Source organism: Perissodus microlepis, chromosome 5, assembly GCF_051167445.1.
Source record: "Perissodus microlepis isolate ML-2025 ecotype Zambia chromosome 5, ASM5116744v1, whole genome shotgun sequence".
Lineage (NCBI taxonomy): Eukaryota > Metazoa > Chordata > Actinopteri > Cichliformes > Cichlidae > Perissodus > Perissodus microlepis.
Genome location: NC_140465.1, coordinates 34,419,805 through 34,440,713, shown reverse-complemented (window position 1 = coordinate 34,440,713; position 20,909 = coordinate 34,419,805). Strand labels below are relative to the sequence as shown.

Below are 20,909 nucleotides of genomic sequence, written 5' to 3'. Positions count from 1 at the left end.
ATTTTTTTTATGCTACTTTAAAGAACATTAGCTTTCTTTATCTACAGAAGTGGTTTAATTTGAGGTGGCTAAGGTACTTTTTCGTTGCTTTTAAAAATAAAGTGATCATAAACAAAAATGTTCCTGAGTTTTTATTCTTTCCTGTTTCTGAAACTTCTGTAAAAGCAAAAAAAATTCAAAGTATAACAAACATCATGCTAATCATACATCACATTTGATATATTTATATTGGTGTCTCTGTCGCGTTGCTACACACAGACTCAGCATTTCAGAGGACCCACAAAAATGTGCTATTTTTATACAGTGAGCCCCATCTTCCCCTTGTTCAATGTGATTAAGCATCACTGTTACAAAAGACCAAACAATATTACAGCATGAGCATGCACTAGCAGTTAAAATGAATATACACAGAGTTAACAATATACAGTATCTGAAAATACCAGAGCCCCTGCTGAGGTTAGAGGTTTGTCCCATGGCAAAGTAAAACAAACAACTGCATACCTTTCAATCCATCCATCAAGCTTCATCCAGTTTAGGGTCGCTACTTCTAGTAGTTAAAAGTTTGATTCAAAGTTATAGAAGGAAGTTCTGCCACAATACGTATTTTAAACACGCCTGTAGACGTCACTATTTTATTACTATGTACATTCAATTTAATATAAATGTTATCCAACACATTAAAAATGCATAGTTAGAATCACAAAAAAGCCACCCATAAGTCAAAATTTCCGGTTATTACAGGGGCTACGTTTTTGACTGTTTTACAATCTTTCTTTTAAATTGAGGATCCTTTCAGTCCTCTACATTAAACTTCCGGGGGCGTGGAATGGAACGCAAAAACGTTTTCTATTTTCTATTCCGTATTTAATAGCTTTGCTCGTGTTCAATTAAATACCAATAATTAGTGATGGGTCCAGCAACACTGACGCACCAGCGCATGTATCAAGCTCACAGAGCGAAAGTGTCTCGCTTTAAGAAAAAGTCACGTGATCGATACAGCTGCTGTATCGCTCATTGCCAACGCTCCAAACTGTGTTTAAAAGGTACCACACCTGCATCTGTCAACGGAATGAGTCGCCACCAAAAAAAAACAAAACAAAATTACTCTCGCAAAGAAAAAGATAATACATATCTCTCCATAAAAAATGGAGCCCAAAAGAAAAAGAAAAGTTTCTGCTGTGTGGGATCATTTTGATCTTTTAACATAAGGTAACTGTTTTTCTGTCTTTGTTTCAGTGTAATCTATCAGAATAGGAAAAACAGCATTGTGACCTGCAGTGTAAAGTATTTATTTCATTTTATGCAGGTTAAATGTCGCATCTGTTCTGCGGAGCTTTCTTACACAAACAAAAGCACCTCAATGTTTAGGCATTACAGAGCCAAACATGAAAATGAGGAGACAAACACACCGAGAATGAACACAGGTCGGCCTATATAGACATTGAGCAGCATTATCATCATTTTTTTTTTCATTATGTTTTATTATTTTGAAATCAAGCATCTAGGAAGACTGTTTTTGACCAGGCAGTCCTGAATTATTATTATTATTATTTTTTTATAAAAGACAATCCCTTAGTATTGTGGAGAGTGTTGGAGAGAAACATTCCAAGATCAGAGGATCGTTTAACGTACTGGGGGAATAGGAAGACATCTTATCCGAACCTTTTCCACCTGGGTTAACAGTTTTTGTGTACCCCAGCTCCATCTGTGCCCTATGAGCGTGTTTTCCAAAGCTGAGGAAATGGTGACAAAACCGCAATGGACTGAATGCAAAAACATTGGATAAACTTATTTTTCTGAATAGAAATTTATAATAAACTCTGAGTCAAATACATTTAAATGGGTAATGTTACATTCACAATACCTTCATTTTAATTTTCACTTAATGTCATTCACAATATATTTTAAAGATGTCTACAATATTTGCAATGTAAAAAATATAAAATGATTCCATGGAAAGTACAATACCTTACAGTGTATACAAGTATGACTAGGTCATTGAATCAGTGTCTGTTGTGAGTCTCAAGTAAGTTGCCTGCAATGATACTTAAGGTCCAGCAGGTGACAGTATGGAGCAAAACAGCAACACTGTGTCGACTCAGTATCGATACAGTTTGGGGAATGTGCTGAAACGCTTCACGAGGCCTCATCTACCCATCACTACCAATAATCAAAATTTAAAATAAATTAATTGAACATGTTTTCGGTTGCGCACTTCGAAAGGGGTTGCCTGGTAACAGCTGAAAGCAAAGAGCCAGAGCGTCTGCTGAGCACGACCTTTCAGCTTGTGGCAGGGGGTTGGGCGAACAGCTCGGGACCGACGCTCCCCTCGCCTCTGATTGGTCCGGGTCGTGAAGTTTTCGCGCCAACGCGCTGCATTGTGGGGGACTGATAACGGAAGTTGTTGTGTCCTGAACAAGTTGGTGGGCTGTGTTATTTGGCAGTGGGAAAGAGGGGCGCTGTGTTTTGGTTTTTAGATTTGAACTCAGGTTGAAATTATACCTGTCGCTGGTGCGGATGCGGGGCGAAGAGTCTTCGGATTCGGAGTCGAGCAGGATGGAGGAGAGCTCGGTGCGGAGGAGTTTGGAGACGTTGTGTCAGGAGCTGAACATGGACGAACAGACGGCCACAGAAGCTATGGACAACTTTACTGCCATATGGAATACATATACTCTGGAGGTGAATAATGTCCTCTAAATAGTCAGTAGCTGTTTAATGAGTCAGACTCCTGCTAAGCTCATTACCGTAGATTAATTTTCATGTGTAGTGAATGCTAGACCCGGACACGAATACAGCAGTTAAAGGGCTCTGTTTTTACTTTCCACGCTGGAGTTGCACCGGTTAGTCGATCGCCACTGTTTATGAACTAATCATATTGCCAGTAAAATGATCGTGCTGATTTATTCCTGTGTCAGAGTCACCCCTGGTTTCAGCCTCTGTAATACAAAAATACTTAATGTCCAAGGGAAGCTTTAGTGCTACAGCAGGTATCAGCTGGATCAAGCTAAATATATACAATAAAATAAACTAAAAAATAGATGAGAGACTAAAGACAGCGTATATAGATTTATTTGGCATTTATTTTGTTGAGCTGTTGTTGTCATATGTTGTTTATTGTTTGGGTTGCTGTGATGGCGTGAGTTTCTGATAAAGTAGACACTAGAGTAATCATAATATTTTATTTATTGAATGTAACTACTGTCCAGAACCACAGTCTTTGGTCATATCAGGGTTTGGACTGAATAACAAAAAGGGGGAAACGTATTGTTACCACTGACCTTGGTCATGAATTTTTTTTTTATAAACGTAATACATAAAGACGCTTGACTTGATTATGTCAAGCCTGTTCTTGTATACTAGTGTGGGTGGGTAAAGCTGTGCAGTAATTTAAAGAGTGCTTGTGGTATAGGGATGCACCACTGATGAAATTTTTAGATTTTTTTTTTATTCACTTAAATGCATAAAATTCATGGCAATGTTGTTTATTGAAAATTAAAATGAAAAACAATAAATGGGAATTATTTGAAACCGTGAGTCATGCATAGATAGCCTACTCTGTGTAACTACTCCATGCTCTTAAACTTTGTTTCATTATTGTGTTCATTTCCTGTGTTTATGCTTGTCTTATTTGTTCTGTAAAGTGTCCTTGAGTGTTTTGAAAGGTGGTTTTAAATAAAATGTATTATTATTATTATTATTATTATTAAAACTTAAGTAGAATCCAAAAATTAAAACATGGATAAAAGCAGGAAAGGATATTTTTAAAAAACACAGACACACTCTTATAAGTATGATGTTGATTCCTAATTTATATTTATGAAGCTGTAACAGCAAAATGTTTTCTGATCAGTTTGATGTTTCTTGACTAAAAAGATGAATATGATTGTGCATCACGCAGCTGTTTGCTCACAAAGCTTCTGTTTATGTTATGTATCAAAGACAGATGTGTAAATGTTGTGTTGCTGTTTCTCTGCAGGGAGATGTTGTACACTGGCTGGCATGTTCGCTGTATTCAGCCTGCAGGAAGGGGTCCACTCCCACAGTGGGCAAAGGGCTGATGGAGGGAAACTGTGTCTCGCTGACCAGGATTCTTCGCTCCTCGAAACTCAGGTGAATCTCTGTCAGCTCTGCGTGACCTGACTGTGCAGTTTAAGAAAAATGTAGCAACTGATAAAGCAGTGAAAACATCAGTGTGCTGAATAAATTATGAGGTGGTAACTTACCTGGTTTTAGATGACTGATGGTGAAGAAAAGACTCAGATTCAGTGTCTTCTTTACAGATAACACAGAAAGTGAAAGATTTTTCTGTATTATCTGTAGAAAAATTTGACCATAAACGATGAATGTTTACAAACTGAAATCCTTTAAAAAGTGTGTTACAACATTTCCAGTTATAGTTTTAATGGGAGCCTATCCTCCATTGTTTTGTGTTTGAACATGTACACTTCTGCTTGTTCTGTCCCTTCCTCAGTCTGATCCAGTTCTTCTCCAAGATGAGGAAGTGGGCCGACATGTCCAAGCTCTCACAGGACTTCAGGCTCCGAATGGAGCGCCTGGAACGCAACTTTGAGGTCTCCACGGTGATTTTCCGCAAGTTTGAACCCATCTTCATGGACATGTTTCAGAATCCGCAGGGAACCGACCCGCCACGGCAACCACGCAGCAGGAAGCACAGGTAACACACACGGAGCTGCTTGTCTAACCCTTGGTTAACATTCTTGTAAAGTTCTATATCTAAAGTGTTAAGATTTAAATTTGAAGGTGTTTGCTTTAAATCCCTCTGATGCCTGACTTTGCAGTGCAAATTATATTAAAGTACATTCAATTTTCGACACTGCTTAGCTATAAATTTGCTTACTATAGATTTAATTTTGTAGTGAATGTATTTTAGAGCTTCATGTAAAAAAGCACCTGAGCAATAATAATAAAGGGATTCTCACTTTATTTAAATGCGTAGTTCCATGCTAAACATGGGCTGTCTTTAGCAGAAGCTTGAATTTCACAAATTCACTTTATTGGTGACTTTAAGCCCGGACAGGACAGGACGTCCTTTTTAGTCCTAAATTTCACTAATGCTGTAATTGGTTAATTCATGTAGCCGTACGAACATCACAGAGGACAAATTCTCTGGAAAGCTCTCCTGTTTATCAGAGGTATATTTTCCTCCTGTCAACAGCAGCTCATACCAGAAAGATAGAACACATTTGATTTTGGACACAGGGTCGTTTTTGTTTTGTTTTTTGTGATCTTGTCTCATACCATCTTTGCCTCTGGTTAGTTTCTCTGACCACACACTTAGTCACCAGCCGTCAGTCTGGAAACGCAGAGATTTTATTCTCGTTGTCACATTTAGTCAATACACACAGCATGACCGTGTCCTCTCTCTGGGTCTGCAGGCGGCTGCCCTGTCACATCAGTGATGTGTTCAAGTTCTGCTGGACTCTGTTTGTCTACACTAAAGGTACCCACAACTAAGCTTGAAAGGACACTTTACATTTTCAAATAACTGATTTCACAAATAATTATGTGCTGAATTTTTTTCTCAGTTTTAGTTTCTTTAAATACAGCTACTAAAATAAAACTAAAACATTCTAATTATTCATTACAGCCGTGATACATGATGTAACTGTGTGTTTCTGTTTGTGAAGGGAACTTCCGTATGATTGGGGATGACCTGGTGAACTCGTACCACCTGCTTCTCTGCTGTCTGGACTTGGTGTTTGGAAATGCTCTGCTCTGTGCCAACAGGAAAGACCTCATCAACCCGACGTTCAGAGGTGGGGGACCAGTGTGGTTGTCTCAAAGCGTTTTCAGACTAGTTGCAAGACCGATTTCAGTTATGTGTTATCTTTTCCAGAATGCATTCCCAGAAAGCTCTACATTGATTAACTCCTCAGGTTTTTGTTTCCTAAACAGCTGATCATTGTTTACACTTTTACAGCTGTGATCAGAAATGTTACATCAGGGCGATTAATCACAACATGACAAATTCCTTTTATATGATCAGTGTTTTACGTTTGTACAATGAGACACTGATTAGCTTCTCGGGAAATTCAGAGTTTGGGGAATAAACTCTGGGCAGCTGAGGATCACAAAATTTAAAATCAGGTTTTATCAAGCAGAAAACGTAATCTTAGGATCGAGTAGCTCAGAGTTTTCACTAAACCTGCTTTTTGGAACAGGCTTTTGTTGCTCCAGTACCTGCACAGTACATTGGTTTATTTGTGTGTCTGTGTGCAGGTCTGCCTGCTGCGTACCGTGCTGATGGACATATTTCCTCTGATGAGCCTCCTCCATGCGTGTTGGAGAGATTGTGCGAGCTCCACGACGGGCTGGTGGTGGAGGCGAAAGGCATCAAGCAGCACTACTTCAAACCTTACATACAGAAGCTGTTTCAGAAACAGGTGCATTCGATTTATCCTAAACACATGCATACATGTGTTTAATCATTACAGTTCTTTTCCAGCTTTTTTCATTATTTATTTTTAATTTTTTTCAAGCAGTAATTTTGTTTCCCTCCAATCTGCTGCTACCTCACATTTCTCACCAATCAGATCCTGAAAGGTCACGATGAGCTTTTGACTGAACTCTTGGATCCTCAGAACTTCATCGATAACAAGTGAGCAACAAGAGAACAGAAAACAGCTTGTGCTCTTCCCTCTTCTTTCTGTTTTAGAAATGTAGATAAATTTATGTGTGTGTTTGCAGTAAAGCCATAAACAGGGAGTATGAGGAGTATGTGCTGACGGTGGGAGACTTCGATGAGCGAGTGTTTCTGGGAGCCGATGCCGACGAGGAGATCGGAACTCCAAGGAAGATCGTTCAGGAGCCACCTGCCAGCCAACAGCTGCAGCAACATGTGGAGAAGGTAAACACACACACACACCATTAACAACACACACTGAAAGTATAGTCACCAAGAAAAGATTTGAAACACCTGCCAGAAAATACCAGGTCACCAGTACATCAAACATAAGACTGAGGAGAAAAAGTGATTTTCGATTTAAATAATCGAGGTTTTCATAATAAAGTGCGAGGTGAATGCAAAATCCATTTGTATTTGCTTGTATTAAAGCAACAATTATTGACCAATGTTAGTAAATTAGTAAGAAAATAAAAGGAATAACAGGAAAGCCATTGCTTTTACTTTTAATGTAGTTTAAATAAATAATAAATGGGCCCAGCCCAGGATGAACTATTTTGTCTTTAAGGACGGATTTTAAAGCAGCCAATAAAGGAGTAGATCTGATATGAAGCAGCAATCTAAAGCTCAACTACAAAAAGTGTGATCCTTCTTTGATTCAAACCTGGATCAGCGAACTCAATAAAAAGTCACAGAGATGGAAAAAAAAACCATTGTGGTGTTACTTAAACGAAATTTACTCTCTCCCTCTCTCTATGCAGTCTGCCTCTCTCGCCCCCTCCACCCCTCTGACCGGACGAGTGTACCTGAAGGAGAAGGACCTGCTCGTCACTCCCGTCTCCTCGGCGACACAGAGTGTCAGCAGGCTGCAGAGCATGGTGGCTGGTTTAAGGACGGCCCCCAGTGACCATCTGATGCAGATCTTCAAGTCAGTCTTTTTTTTTTCTTTTCATTTGTCTTTGCAGAACTACAGCACCAGTGAAATGGTGTCCAAACTTCAGACTCGTACTGTACTGTACTTATCTTGAGCATGAAAATAGTGAAAGGAATATATTTAAATTAGAGGAGAAAGACTGTATACTGTAGATTTAACAGTGTGGGTAAAGAGTAGAGGCAAAATGAGAAAAAGTGATTCAATCATGATCATTAGTCTTTGCTTTTATGAGTAAAATTGTTTGACTCAGTCATTTTTAGTTTTTCTGTCAGGGTGTTTTGAGCAGGACTCTTTGATCCCCACTTCCTCTTGTCTGTAGAGTCTTTGAACCTTGTGGTGGGAGGGGTCAGAGCAATGTGGGGCATGTGCATGTAGTAGGAGTTTCTTAAATTGTTTATGAAATGCTACCATATGTAAGTTTCACCTGTTCCTACTCTACCATTTTGGACTCCAGTTGCTAGCTAATGAACTCAGTGTAGAAGGAAATGAACCGGTTTGTTTTGGTGTGATTGTGCCAGGAGGATTAGGATATCTGTTATCAGCTGCAGTGTAAGACACTGAAGCTGCGGTCCATTGTACTACACAATGAAAAGTGTCATTACTCAGTTGAATGATACTGTAGATCACTACAACATCACCCTGATTAGCCTGCTGGTAGGGAAATGTAAGATGAGAAAATCCTCATCTTGAAAAGCTTGAATTCTCAGACAGATTTTTAAAAAATGCTAATATTTATTATTATTATTATTATTATTAGTAGTAGTAGTAGTAGTAGTAGTAGTAGTATTAATATTATTATTAAGTATTTAATATTTAGTTGCAATTCATGTATCATTTAAGAGAAGTTAAAAAAAACAATAAGAGTTTGAATATTTGTGAAATGGACTGTAAGCATTCAGTTACCATGGATCTATTTTCATATATTTCTGAATCATTAAAAATCCTCTGAACATTTCTTTTGAGTCACAGTTACATCCTCCAGTAGATGAAAGCACGAGACATAACCAAGAATAACATAAGAGTTTACAGAAACAAATGTTTCAATAATGCGCATTTCATAAGACGCATGATCCTGAAACCAGTATCACTTAGTCCCTTTGTGGTTTTTTTCTATACTCAATAATGTAAAAACATTTGTTTTGCCTTTGTTCTTATTGAAGGTCCTGCTCCAGAGATCCCACAGAGTCCATACTGACCCGAGTGAAGACACTGGGACAAACCTTCAAAGAACATTACACCAACGACTCGGAGGACGCGCCTGGCTCTCATATAGGTAGAACACAGACGGTGGTTTGAGGAGAGGTGTCTTCAGTTTTTAACAGACGAGAGGTTTTTGGTGATGACTAATGGAATCTCACTGTTGTGCACTTTTCTACTCCGATCACTGAATCATTTTTCTGCAGTATGAATTAAAATAGTATTAGTATTAATTAAACTATGCTGGCTGTCAGACTCACCAAAATCCCTGTAAAGCATAAATGCACGTGTGTCTTTTGTTCCAGACTTTGCAGAGAACCGTTTAAAGCTGGCTGAGATCCTCTACTACAAGATCCTGGAGAACGTCATGGTCCAGGAGACCAGACGGCTGCCTGGCAGAGACATGAGCGTAAGCAGCAGTCACTGCATGTTTCATACAATAATGAGCCACTCGCACACTACAAGTCATTTTTACTGTCCTACCTCAACGTAGATTGTTCTCCACACAACGCTGACATCATTCCTCATCTGATGTATCTCTATCTCTAATTATACCTGTGTGTATAATTAAATATAAATTTATGTTGCGTCGTAGCATCAGACTCAAAGTGTTTCTCACTCATACGTCAGTCACAAAAATGATTATGCAGTTGTCAACTACTGGATGAGATGCACGGATCGAAGACGCAGCTAATTTATATCGAGCACCCCCAAAACCCGGGCAGCAAGCCAGACTGTAGTGAAAACACAGAAGAATGCTAACACAGATGTCTGTAGAGTCTCTGGCTCAAGTTTAAAGGTGTGTTTGTGTTGTCAGGTTTTGCTGGAGCAGGATATCTTCCACTGTTCCCTGATGGCGTGCTGTCTGGAGGTGGTGCTGTTCGCCTACAGCTCCCAGAGGACCTTTCCTTGGATCATCAGTGTCTTCAAACAGGTTCCTTTCTACTTCTTTAAGGTAATAGACGCTTAGAGCACACGCGCACACACACACACACACACACACACACACACACACACACACACACACACACACACACACACACACACACACACACACAACCTTTGCTGAATAAAGGGTTAAAAAAAAAATTTCTAGACCACTAAAATCAATATCCATCTGTGTTGCATCTGCTTAAAGTCATTAAACCAGATGCAGTACAGATGTTTAAATGAACAGCTCCTGTTTCCGGATTGATGAGTCAATAAAACCTGTCCTCTCCCCAAGCAGTTTGGGGTTTTTCACCACTCTGGATTCATTTAGTGTGTGTTTGTGTGCACAGGTGATCGAGGTGTTTATCCGCTCCGAGGAGGGCCTGTCCAGAGACATGGTGAAACATCTGAACTCCATCGAGGAGCAGGTTCTGGAGAGCAGGGCGTGGACCGCAGACTCTGCCCTGTGGAGCGCCTTGCAGGCTGCAGGGAACAAGGTTCCCACAGTGGAGGAGGTCAGAGGAACACACATAATCCATAATAATTATAATATTGATAAAAACCTCCAAACTGTCTAGAAATACAAGCTCTCTCAATGTGCTTTGCATAATTTATCTCTAAAGGCTCAAATAGAAATTTTAATAAACATAAAATGTCTCAAGTCTAATTTTTCATCATAAAGAGGATCAGTCCCATAAACACGATACTGGTGAAGACTATGCGCCCAAGAGGCAAGTGAAGAAAGATTTACATAGGAAATCACTGAAGTGGGAGCTATTAGACTAATTTCCAGCTTCATAATTTTATCTTTGGACTCTACTGGAGCAGCTTTGCATGAATCACATGTGCAAAGCTGAGAACTTGGTGCAGCTCCTGAGTTCATCAATTGTATGGGGGGAAAATGCCTGTAACTGTCAACTTTCAGGTTGAAAAAACATTTATCATTCATATCATCCACAAATATGAATTTGTCTGAATCACACCATGAAATTTCTCTCTTAGAGAATACAGTATTAGATAAGAGCATATCAGATTCAGGAAGTTGGGAGTGCACAGTGCAGTTAAAACTCATAACTAACAGGTGGGCGGGGCTTGTGTGTCACTCTAATTGATATGAAGAGCCAAGAGTAGGAAAGAAAAACATGTAAAACTCTGTTTAGAGAAGTCTTCAATAAACACTAAATCTCATCTCTTTCTGCAGGTGAATTTTTCCTCCAGTCTTGACACAGGTTCTGCTTCTGGATCTTGTTCTGTCAGTGGAGGGCAGTCCCACCTGCCCATGGTGGCCCTCTCACCCATCATCCATCCCCGCATCAGGGAGTTCAGGTCCGGCCTGGGCAGCGCCCGTAAAGGTGGGTCTCTAAGCCGGGCGGGTCTTCAGGTTGTTTTTGTAACTTAATGTTAAATTTTTTGTTTTCTCTTCTCCTCTTCCAGATGTGCCTCCCTCTCCACTGTCCGTACATGACAGGTACAGCTCTCCTGCAGCTGGCAGCGCAAAACGGCGTCTCTTCGGTGACGACCCACCAGCTCCGTCACCAGGCCTGAACGCCGGCTTAAGCCCAATGTCCTCTCCAGCAAAGAGGCTGACCTTTGGCACAAGTAGCACCCTGAAGATCGCAGGACAGGGGACACAAACCACCGTCCTGAGTATCCCACTGCCAGGTGCTTACACCTTACACCGTTCCTGTTTCACTGTTGTCATGGTTGCATCATCAGCCAAAACAGGATAAAATTACATATTTTTTATTTATTTCTTTTTTTAAACCTCCCTGGCACTGAATAAGCTGAACTGCCACCAAAAACAGAGACTTGGAGCACTCGCATTTGCATTTCTTTACACAGAGTATTCAGGCTTCATACAGAAGAAGGTCTAACCCTCAAACTGAGACGGTGTTAGTACCTTGCTCTGATGCTGGACATGGATTTAAGCCTCTATCCCTGACATGCTGATAGTTTTCTTTGCTAAAATAAGTCCACGTAAACGTTCAGGCAGTTGGTTTTTCCTGCTAAACATCTGTTTGTGGGAATATCTGCAGGTACAAATAACACTGACCGCACCATCACGCTGATCCCGGTTCAGCCGTGTGATTCTTCTGCTCCCATCACGGCTCAGTTCCTGCTGACTGCCTCCCCGAGCCGGCCCACCGCCGTTGCCACGACCTCTGATACCCAAGCAGGAAATGGACGACCGAGACGCACAGGATCACTCGCTCTCTTCTTCAGGAAGGTACGGACTGTGAAAGGAGTGTGACATTTTAAGACAGGCTGGTTTCATAAAAATCTCTAGTTATAAATTTAAGAATTTAGAATTTGATATTTTTATGTTTCTATAACCTGATCACTCTACTCTTTTTGTCTGGGAAAGAAACGTGTTTAAATAAACCTTAAAATCTGCAGAACATAATACAGGTTTCAGTTTAGATGATAAACATCCCACTCAGGGCTCTAGACTAACTTTTTGATATGGGTGCACCGGTACGCCTAACTTTAAAAATTTAGGCGTACCAGCACAAAAGTTAGGCGTACTCAAATTTATTAACCGCATCGCTTAACACCGCAGTTTTACATGTGCACTTTCTTTGGGGGGGAAGTCCATACAGACAATATTCATTTCTAAATTATTAACTAACAAACTTGTGCTTAAAGTGCTTGGTCAATATTGCAGAAAATGTTAAACTTAATCATCATCTCGGCCTCCTCTGACGACCTGTTTGCTGCTGTCTGTTGCTGAAAGGCAGTGGGGAGAGGGGACACTCGGGCAGTGCATTTATTGCAGCATATAATGTGTTTTCTGGATACACTGTGCTTTTTCAACATTCAAAGATTGATGGCACCGTGTCAGAGCACTGGCTATGAATTTCAGACAGATCAGGCCTTAACTTAACAAAAAAGTTATCAATAGTTCTTTTCATCTTTTCTTATTACCCACAGCTACATCCACTTCTCTCAGGCCTAGGCTGCTCACTAGGGCTGGGTATCATCACTGATTTCTATAACCCATTCAATTCCGGTTCTCAAAGTCCTGATTTGATTCAATTTAGCCTCAGACAGTTAGAAATATTATAATTCTGATCATTTATCAGTATTGATACACATGAGACTTCATCAGAATTGTGAACATCACAGCAGATGCCTTTGTGTGAAAGTAACTGAGAATAAAACACAGAAAAACATGAAGGAGATTTTCCTGGTCTGGCTTTTTATAGCAGATAACCTTAAAAATATTCTGCAATATTCTGCAATTTTGCATAATTTTAAGAAGTTTAAATTTCTTCAGTATTGAACAGCAGAAATTAGGCTTTCTTGTCCGAGGTCATTTAAGTGAAAAAAGAAAAAGACAGCGCTGTAAACAACGGTAGACTGGTGGGTAATAAGCGAATGAATAATGCAGGAAACAGAGATTTGAGATGGGAAACTGTTCCTGAAGTACACACAGAGAGAGAGCTGTGCAGGAAGTGTGATTTTTATCGTGGTGGAAGCAAAACAGCAAAAGTCAGAGGGAATTCATGACGACATTGATCAAATGTGAAGCGCAGTTTGCTGCTTCTTTTGCTGCTGGCTCGGCGAATTTTGGTTGGAGAGACAAAACCTGCAGCTCAGAATCAGCGCAAAAAGACGTAAACACAGCGGACCCGACGCATCAGAATCACTAAGCCGAGAAAGACAAAGCTGATTCTGATGCGTCGGGTCCGCTGTGTTTACGTCTTTGTGTGGAATCCGTTAATGAATTGATATCGCTTTATTCAAGCTACTCACCTCTCTCTTCCACCTGCACTTTCAACTGGACCACGGCCAATCAGAGAGGTCCCGCCCCTGACTATCTCTGATTGGTTTAGTCCATGATAGGGGCATAATGTGTGTCTGTTGTTGACCACACGGAGAGTTGCAGAGATTTTTTTTTTTTTGTTACCCGAACAGTTGGTCGCACAGGTGCGACGAAATATTTATTTTTAGTCGCACCACTGAAAATTTTGGTCGCATTTGCGACCAAATTGGTCGCACTCTAGAGCCCTGATCCCACTAGAGCTACAACCAACAATTCAGATTTAATCTCTTGACTTCTTTTTCCACCTTCCCGCTCAAAAAAAAAAACCAGAGCTCTTTTTTTTAATTTGTATTTTTATTCACATAAAATGTCTCTTTCAGATCTTTGATCAGTCCTTTGTATGTCATGCATTACACTGGTGGTTAGAGTAATACAGTTTCATTCCCTCTGAATATGAAAATAAGTAAGAAATAAATACTTTTCAGTTTTAAGATGTTTACTCGAGTAACATGAGCTGCATTAGCCACTGCCCTCCATACATACATTTATCTTTGACATTTTATTTTTCTACTTGTACAGCAGCTGGAAATGATGAATTATGAAATTTGCAGGACATATTAATCTCGTCCCTCTGCCCTTGCAGGTGTATCACCTGGCTAGCGTACGTCTGAGGGATTTGTGTGTGAAGCTGGACATCTCGTCCGATCTGCGAGGGAAAATCTGGACTTGTTTCGAGCACTCTCTGGTCCACTGTACCGATCTGATGAAGGACCGGCACCTCGACCAGCTGCTGCTGTGCAGCATTTACATCATTTCCAAAGTGAGAACACGGAGAAAAGCTTCACATTTAATTAAGAAGAACGTATGGCAGCTGTTTTTAAACCGCCTGAGGCTGCTGCGCTGGCTTGAAGGGAAATGTCTTTCTGGCATTTTAACACTTTTCTAATTTCTCAATCATGATTTTTCTCCTCGGAGGGAAACGTGTTTCTGACAGCTGCTGTGACCAGCGACCTGTGCAGGAAAACGAGGCTGAGTCAGCCAGAGAAAAGCAGACAGTTTATTCACAACATTTTATCCTTTAGCTGTCTTCTGTAAGTAAATGTTTAGCATTCAGAACAGACAGCAGATCAGATTATACCGTTAAACAGAAACATGAAATATTTATGTTGTGTCTGCAGTGAAAGGAAAGTTTTTCCGTCGCTGTCATAGCAGCAGGTGAAGCCTTCATACACTACATGTAGCTTCCAGGTGTGCCTTATACCTGCCATCTTCCTAACAGCCAACATGATTTATAACCACAAAAACCATTTGCTGCTGACTTTCTGGTCTTGGTCAGTAGGTGAAGTTCTCACTGACTACAGATGAAGCTGCTTGTGTACGTCATGGTCCCATTAAGTCAAAGATGATGATACAGCTGCTTTACGTTGTGATTGAAAGTGTTCTTACCTTGCCAAATCACCATGTTAGAGTTTTTCTTTAAAATTGTCTGGCATGTCCATGTTTTCACCAATTCCTTTATTTAAGTGCAGTATAGTTTTTCCGATGGAGAATACATTTAATACATGCAGGCTGTTACTAACCTTGCAAATGAAGCCCAGCTGAAAGTTTGAGCAGCATCAACTGTGTGTCACATCATCGCAGTAGTGTGTATGTATCCTGTTCATTTGTTGATGCGGAAGTTGTATTTATAATTGAGCCCAAGTTTCTTTTCCACTGCTGGAAATTCAACTACTAGAACAAAAAAACCACGTGCTTGTAGTAGAGGTAAGGATACCTGACTTTAGAATCACCTGTGTACTAACGTGATATTTCTCCAGAACAACTTACCAGAAGGAACAGGGCGTCTAGTTTAAGAAATCAATTTTGTTTGTACATCTTTTGACTCCTTCCTTCCTTTCTTGTAGATCACCAAAGAGACTCACACCTTCCAGGACATCATGAAATGTTACCGCAGCCAGCCGCAGGCCAACAGCCACGTGAGGAAACCCCTTTAACACAAGCTAATTACTGATTCTCTTAATCAGTAATGTTATGTTTGTAGAGGCTCCACTCTTACACTCTGTGTTTATACATGTAGGTGTACCGCAGCGTCTTACTGCGTCGCACTCCCAGAGAGCAGGTGGCTGATGAAAACATGGAGGTGGATCCTGTTTCGGGTGGAGAATGTAAGCTCTCACAGACATATGTTTCTTAATGACTTCCTTTAATGTAGCATCAAAGCAGCAGTGTTTATTGGCAGCCGTATTTCATGAACATTTTTAATCAGTTGTTGCATTTAAAGACTGGCAGCATCTTCTGCACAGCAGTTTGTGATGTCTGAATTTAACCTTTTAAGATGTTTGAGGTTAGTCAGGGATTCTCTCTTTATTATTTATTTATGTATTTTTACACGCTGAAAGCTTCAGGTAAACTTGTGACTTTTTACAATTGGCGCTCTGAGGGCTGACACGTTATCCATCTTTTTTTATGCTTTTCATCAGACATATAGTCTATAGTGTTATCTTCAGGGGAATAAAAAATATACATGTATTAGCTGAGAACATCCATCTGTGTGTATTCTACCACCTCCCCCAGCAGCCGACACTCATGCTGTACAAACATAAAACGCTTTAACTGCAGTAGATAAATCTGACTAAGACCTGGAAACATCTCAGTCAGATTCTCAAACTGTCTCAACTGAGCTCCTCCTTCCAGACACCGTCCATAGGAAGTGCACTGGTCACTGCTGCAGACCATAGCTCTCTGGCTTCACTCTCCCCTCACTCATGAACAACACCCAGCTAGACTTCATCTCCTCTACCTAAAGCACCTACTCCTTCCTCCCCACCTGGATCAGGCAGTTCACCCTTTTCCAGCTGAGAACCCACAGCCTTAGATTAACTGAGAGAAATGCTAATTAGCTTTAACATTATTTCAGTTACGGTCCCATATTAGGACTCATCAGAGGGGATTTGACCAGTCTAATTCTGGGGCGCGAGTGCTTTGAAAATATGCATGAAAACATCCCAATAAAGAAAGAAATAGAGAAATGACAAAGTTGTTTTAATACATGAGGAAAAACACGACATCGAGTATGATCAGACCGAAGGAGGAGATACTAGAGCTTGTGTTATGCCACCCAAAGTAAAAAATTGATTCAACCCACTATTTAGTTATATGACAGGAAGAGGAAACAGTGGAGGGAAATTAACGATGTAGTTAGGTGATAGAAAAGCAGGACTTTAAGCAGCTGGCTGAAAAGCTGATGATATGAGGAAGGAAAAAGTGGAGCTCGATATTTGATAAATTACTCAAAACCGTTGATTTGCTTTTCTCTTCAGCTGCAGAGAAAACCAATCAGCACTCGGGAGACTTAAACTGCAGCCAATCAGGAGGGGAGGAGGAGCGTGGTGACCTCATCCAGTTTTACAACACTGTGTACGTCCTGAAGATGAAGAGCTTTGCTCTGCGATACGCCACCAGCGATAACCGGGTACGCTCCTGTCGTTACCTGTCTCCAAGGTAACGAGATTATTGCGTGGGTGAATGTTTGTTCTTGTTTGACGTGGCTGTGTCGGTTCCTCCAGGCGGACGCTCCTCCTCTCTCTCCGTTTCCGTCGGTCCGGGCTCAGCCTCTGTCTCCTCGCCGGATCTCTCAGAGACACTCGCTCTACGTCTCCCCTCACAAGAACTCAGCAGGCTGTCTCACGCCGAACTCCTACACCTACAGGATAAACAGCAGCCCGTCTAAGGCAAGAACACACTGTCACTCACGCACATGGCGCCAAAGAGTCTCTGTAACAGGACCGGGCTGTATCTGCGATAAAACACAATCTGCCGTTAGTTCTATAAGGTTGTAAAGGACGGCACATCCATCGAAGTCTCTGAGTCAAATGGATGAAACAGTTCTGTGCTTTATAGCTGTTGTATCACTCGGCCTGATTGGGACACAGAAATGTGTTGTTTTACACTTTTCTCTGAAGTGTCTGTTGTTCAATGTTGTTTAACTTCCCAAAACTTTTTAGTCATCTTTTTCGATTCACATTGTAGTGATGATTATATGCAGGCGCTTCTAATATTCTTGTGAATTTATAGTTGGGGGGGTCTCTCCCCTTTCACAATAAGTGCCCAGAAGCATTTCAAAGATGGCTGCAGAGTGGTGGGATTTGCTTCTAAAAGACTGTTGTATTTAACCGCTTCATCCGAGTAAGGTCCTGTAACTCCTAAACTTTCTGTTGATAATTTTAGTCTAATTTAAATCTTGGTCCTTGGTCTCATCAGTGTAATCAGTTATCATCTAGAACAAAGTCTTAAAAAGTGTTGATGGCCTGTAGAAACAGCCTCACAGTTTATTAAAAAAGTGTTTTAAACACTCTGCTCAGGACACATTAAAAGGTTTTGTACTGGTTTGTTGTCGTTATCAATAGCTGTTTGTCTGTTGGGAGGGTGTTAAGAGCTCTGATGTACAGCTGGGACATAAACCCAGATTTACAAAAATCCTTCCAGGAAAATATCCTCTGCAGATTAGATTTAAAAAGATTCAAAAAGATCATTCATATCATCCACAAATATGAATTTGTCTGAATCACACCCTGAAATTTCTCTTTTCTTTTTTTAAATCTGAATTTTTTAGATAATACAGTATTAGATAAGAGCATATCAGATTCAGGAAGTTGGGAGTGCACAGTGCAGTTAAAACTCATAACTAACAATAATACACTATAAAAATAAAATGGAAGCAATGCTTCAGTGTGTCCTTTCCTCTCTGCAGGAGCTGTCAGACATCAACCGGATGATCCGGCAGGGCTGCGTGAGCAGGAAGAGAGCCTTCAACATGGAGGGGGACGTCATGATGTCGTCGGCATGCGACTCCCCAAGTAAGAGGGCGTGTCCGGAGAACGGCAGCAGCCCAGATGTGCTGCTGAAGCGCCTCCAGGATGTCGTGTCGGAGCGGCAGAGTCACTGATGGGCCGACAGAGGGACAGAAACTCAAACCTGAAACTCTGCCAGGAAAGTAATGAAGCATTAAGATTAACGGCTCCTCAGGTTCAAAAAGAAAAATCCAGCGACACACAGAGACGTGTTTGATTTCAGGAAACGTAAAGCTAAGGTGCCTGTTTTATGTCTCACATTTGATTTTAATCCTAGGGCCCAAGACACCGAACGCACAGCGATATTGATGCTTTTCTTGTTTTATCCACAGCAAGTTGTAGTTCTGCTTCCTGTCTGTCGCTCACATTGTTTGATCCACATCACGAAACAAAACTCACACAAGAGGCGAAACGCTCAGAGATTTGCGTTACGTCTTTGCACAGAGGTGCTTGTTATATTCGTGTTTAATCCTCGGTGTGACTCACGTTCAGTTCCTTCCAGTTTTAATCCCGCCCCTGTTTAATTTAATCAACCAATCCGCTTGAAACAGAGGTCCCGTTTTTGATCTTTGAACTTTTAATCGTTCTGTTGCCTCCACTCAGACTTACTGCCAGTTTGTCCTAGTGGCCACCTGTGGTAATGCACCTGAAATTCCACAGGGAAAGGGTTTTTGCTCTCCCGCAAACCTCTGGGGGGAAAAAAAAAAAAGATGTGTAATGAGGTCGGTTTTAATTGTTCTGGTTTTAAATTTTGTTGATGGAGGGATTAATGTTTCTAAAATCGTTCCTAGCAGCTGAAAAATCTGTGTGTGCTTAGATACATGTAGATCCCAAATCGGGGCTTACACGATGCATCCCTGCTGCCGCCGTCTTATTCAGGAGGTCTGACTGACTTTGGATCACATTATTATACTAAACAGCAAAGTTGTTTTTCAGCTCTGTGGTGTTCCAAAGGAACAGATGCTAAATCAAAGCACCAATTATATATATATATATATATTTTTTTTTAAACAGATTTTACTGTTTGAGAAACATGTTTGATTAGATAACAATAAGTAATCCTTCCTCTAATCTGACTTTTTGTTTAAATCAATGTCCTGGCATTATAATAAGCTAATGTTGGCTTATGTCAGGAAGGATAAACACCTTTTATAATACTATTATGAAAGCTGTGCTACAAGTCTTACTATGACATATAAAAGATGTTAACTGGCTCGTCAGCTGTGATCATCCTAAATTACCCGGTCGAGCGTTAAAAAGTTAAATATGTAGCTGGATTGTGGCTATATAAATATGTTAATCTGCACTGCGTTGTTCACATAACTGCTGATTTGTGTGCAGATTCCTAAAAGATAAAGTCAGAAGACTATCGTGGACTCCAGCTCGTCAGACTGAATCCCTCATCTGCAACTTTCATGTAAAGTACTTGACAGGAAGATAAACTGGATTCAATGATGGAGAAGTCCCACTTTTATATTCAACATCAAAACAGAGCAGAAAATAATCAGCTATGATTCTAAAATTTGGTAAACCTATTCAAGCGTTTGTAACTGCTTGAAAATCAGTTGAAATTTCAGCAAATTCTGATGATTTTTAATTATGCATAGGTCTCTTCCTTCACAGACGTAAAGCATTAGAAGCCCAGAGCCTCCTGAACAATATGGCGGCCTTGTTCTTGCATTGCTTCACTCAGTAACAGCAATCGGTGTAGCGTCTGTGTCAATGGACTCTGTAAGCCAAGCGGTAACTTGTCATTCTCAGGCGAGCGTGAGGCATCTCCACGGAGTCGTTCACAGTCGCAGTTTCCACCTAAAAACAGACAAACTGTGGACTCTGCCTGTAAACTGAGCCATAAGCTGATGGTGATCGTCTCATTTATTACAGTCGCCAGCTGAGCATCACATGCAGCCAGCTTGATGACATGTCTGGGGTCAGACGTTGGTCTTTAAGCAGCTGTAGTAACAGACTTTGTTTTTCAGTGTGGCGACAGCTGTTTGCGTGTTTGTGACTCAGCACTTTAAAACTCTCCTTTCATACTGCAGAAATTACCTTTCTTTTTTTTAACAGACTCAAAGAATATTTGATATTTGGAGTATCTAATCATCCACACCTCTCATACATGATTTCCAAAACAAACAAAAAATAAACACCTTCTCTTCTTTCAGAGAAATCTGATGTAAACACTTTTTGATTCAGAGAGCCTTTATACATGAGTTTTCAGGGTCAGACCTCTCAGCCTGTCTGTGTTGGTGCCTTTTTTGTACATATGCAAATAAATAACAGTATTAAGGAAAATGGAGAAAAGGAAACAGAAGTATCTGAAACCTTTTTCAGATGTCTGAAATAGTTGAAAGTCTAAACCGTGTATCGTTTCCTTGAGATGATGTCTTTCACTACACTTCCTGCAGATGTCTCCTCTTTGTTTGGAGACTTGATTTCTGTGGAGAAAACGTCTTTTATTAGTTTTAATGTTTTTTATTTTGTGGTTTTGAACCATGTTGTGCTGTAATTACAGGTGTTCTGCTCGGCTGAAGCAGCATTTTTGTACGCAGGTGTGTAGTATCTACACTCGATTTTATTCTATGATGT

At 40.5% G+C, this 20,909-nt stretch overlaps 1 protein-coding gene across 1 annotated transcript in view; it reads left to right on the top strand.

The window, feature by feature from the left end:
- Nucleotides 1-2,298: 2,298 nt before the first annotated feature.
- Nucleotides 2,299-20,909, top strand: part of rbl1 (retinoblastoma-like 1 (p107)) — an 18,846-nt gene continuing 235 nt past the window's right edge. The window contains exons 1-22 of the mRNA XM_084929567.1: nt 2,299-2,679; nt 3,977-4,110; nt 4,472-4,675; nt 5,397-5,461; nt 5,649-5,777; nt 6,241-6,404; nt 6,555-6,619; nt 6,709-6,868; nt 7,405-7,571; nt 8,738-8,850; nt 9,080-9,183; nt 9,592-9,729; nt 10,055-10,219; nt 10,906-11,056; nt 11,139-11,366; nt 11,741-11,931; nt 14,114-14,290; nt 15,375-15,446; nt 15,548-15,635; nt 16,791-16,942; nt 17,037-17,201; nt 18,221-20,909. The exon at nt 18,221-20,909 is cut by the window's right edge and continues 235 nt beyond it. Coding sequence (XP_084785693.1) covers nt 2,518-2,679; nt 3,977-4,110; nt 4,472-4,675; nt 5,397-5,461; nt 5,649-5,777; nt 6,241-6,404; nt 6,555-6,619; nt 6,709-6,868; nt 7,405-7,571; nt 8,738-8,850; nt 9,080-9,183; nt 9,592-9,729; nt 10,055-10,219; nt 10,906-11,056; nt 11,139-11,366; nt 11,741-11,931; nt 14,114-14,290; nt 15,375-15,446; nt 15,548-15,635; nt 16,791-16,942; nt 17,037-17,201; nt 18,221-18,415 — 3,189 coding nt within the window. The 5' untranslated portion in view covers nt 2,299-2,517 and the 3' untranslated portion in view covers nt 18,416-20,909. The remainder of the gene's footprint in view (nt 2,680-3,976; nt 4,111-4,471; nt 4,676-5,396; nt 5,462-5,648; nt 5,778-6,240; nt 6,405-6,554; nt 6,620-6,708; nt 6,869-7,404; nt 7,572-8,737; nt 8,851-9,079; nt 9,184-9,591; nt 9,730-10,054; nt 10,220-10,905; nt 11,057-11,138; nt 11,367-11,740; nt 11,932-14,113; nt 14,291-15,374; nt 15,447-15,547; nt 15,636-16,790; nt 16,943-17,036; nt 17,202-18,220) is intronic.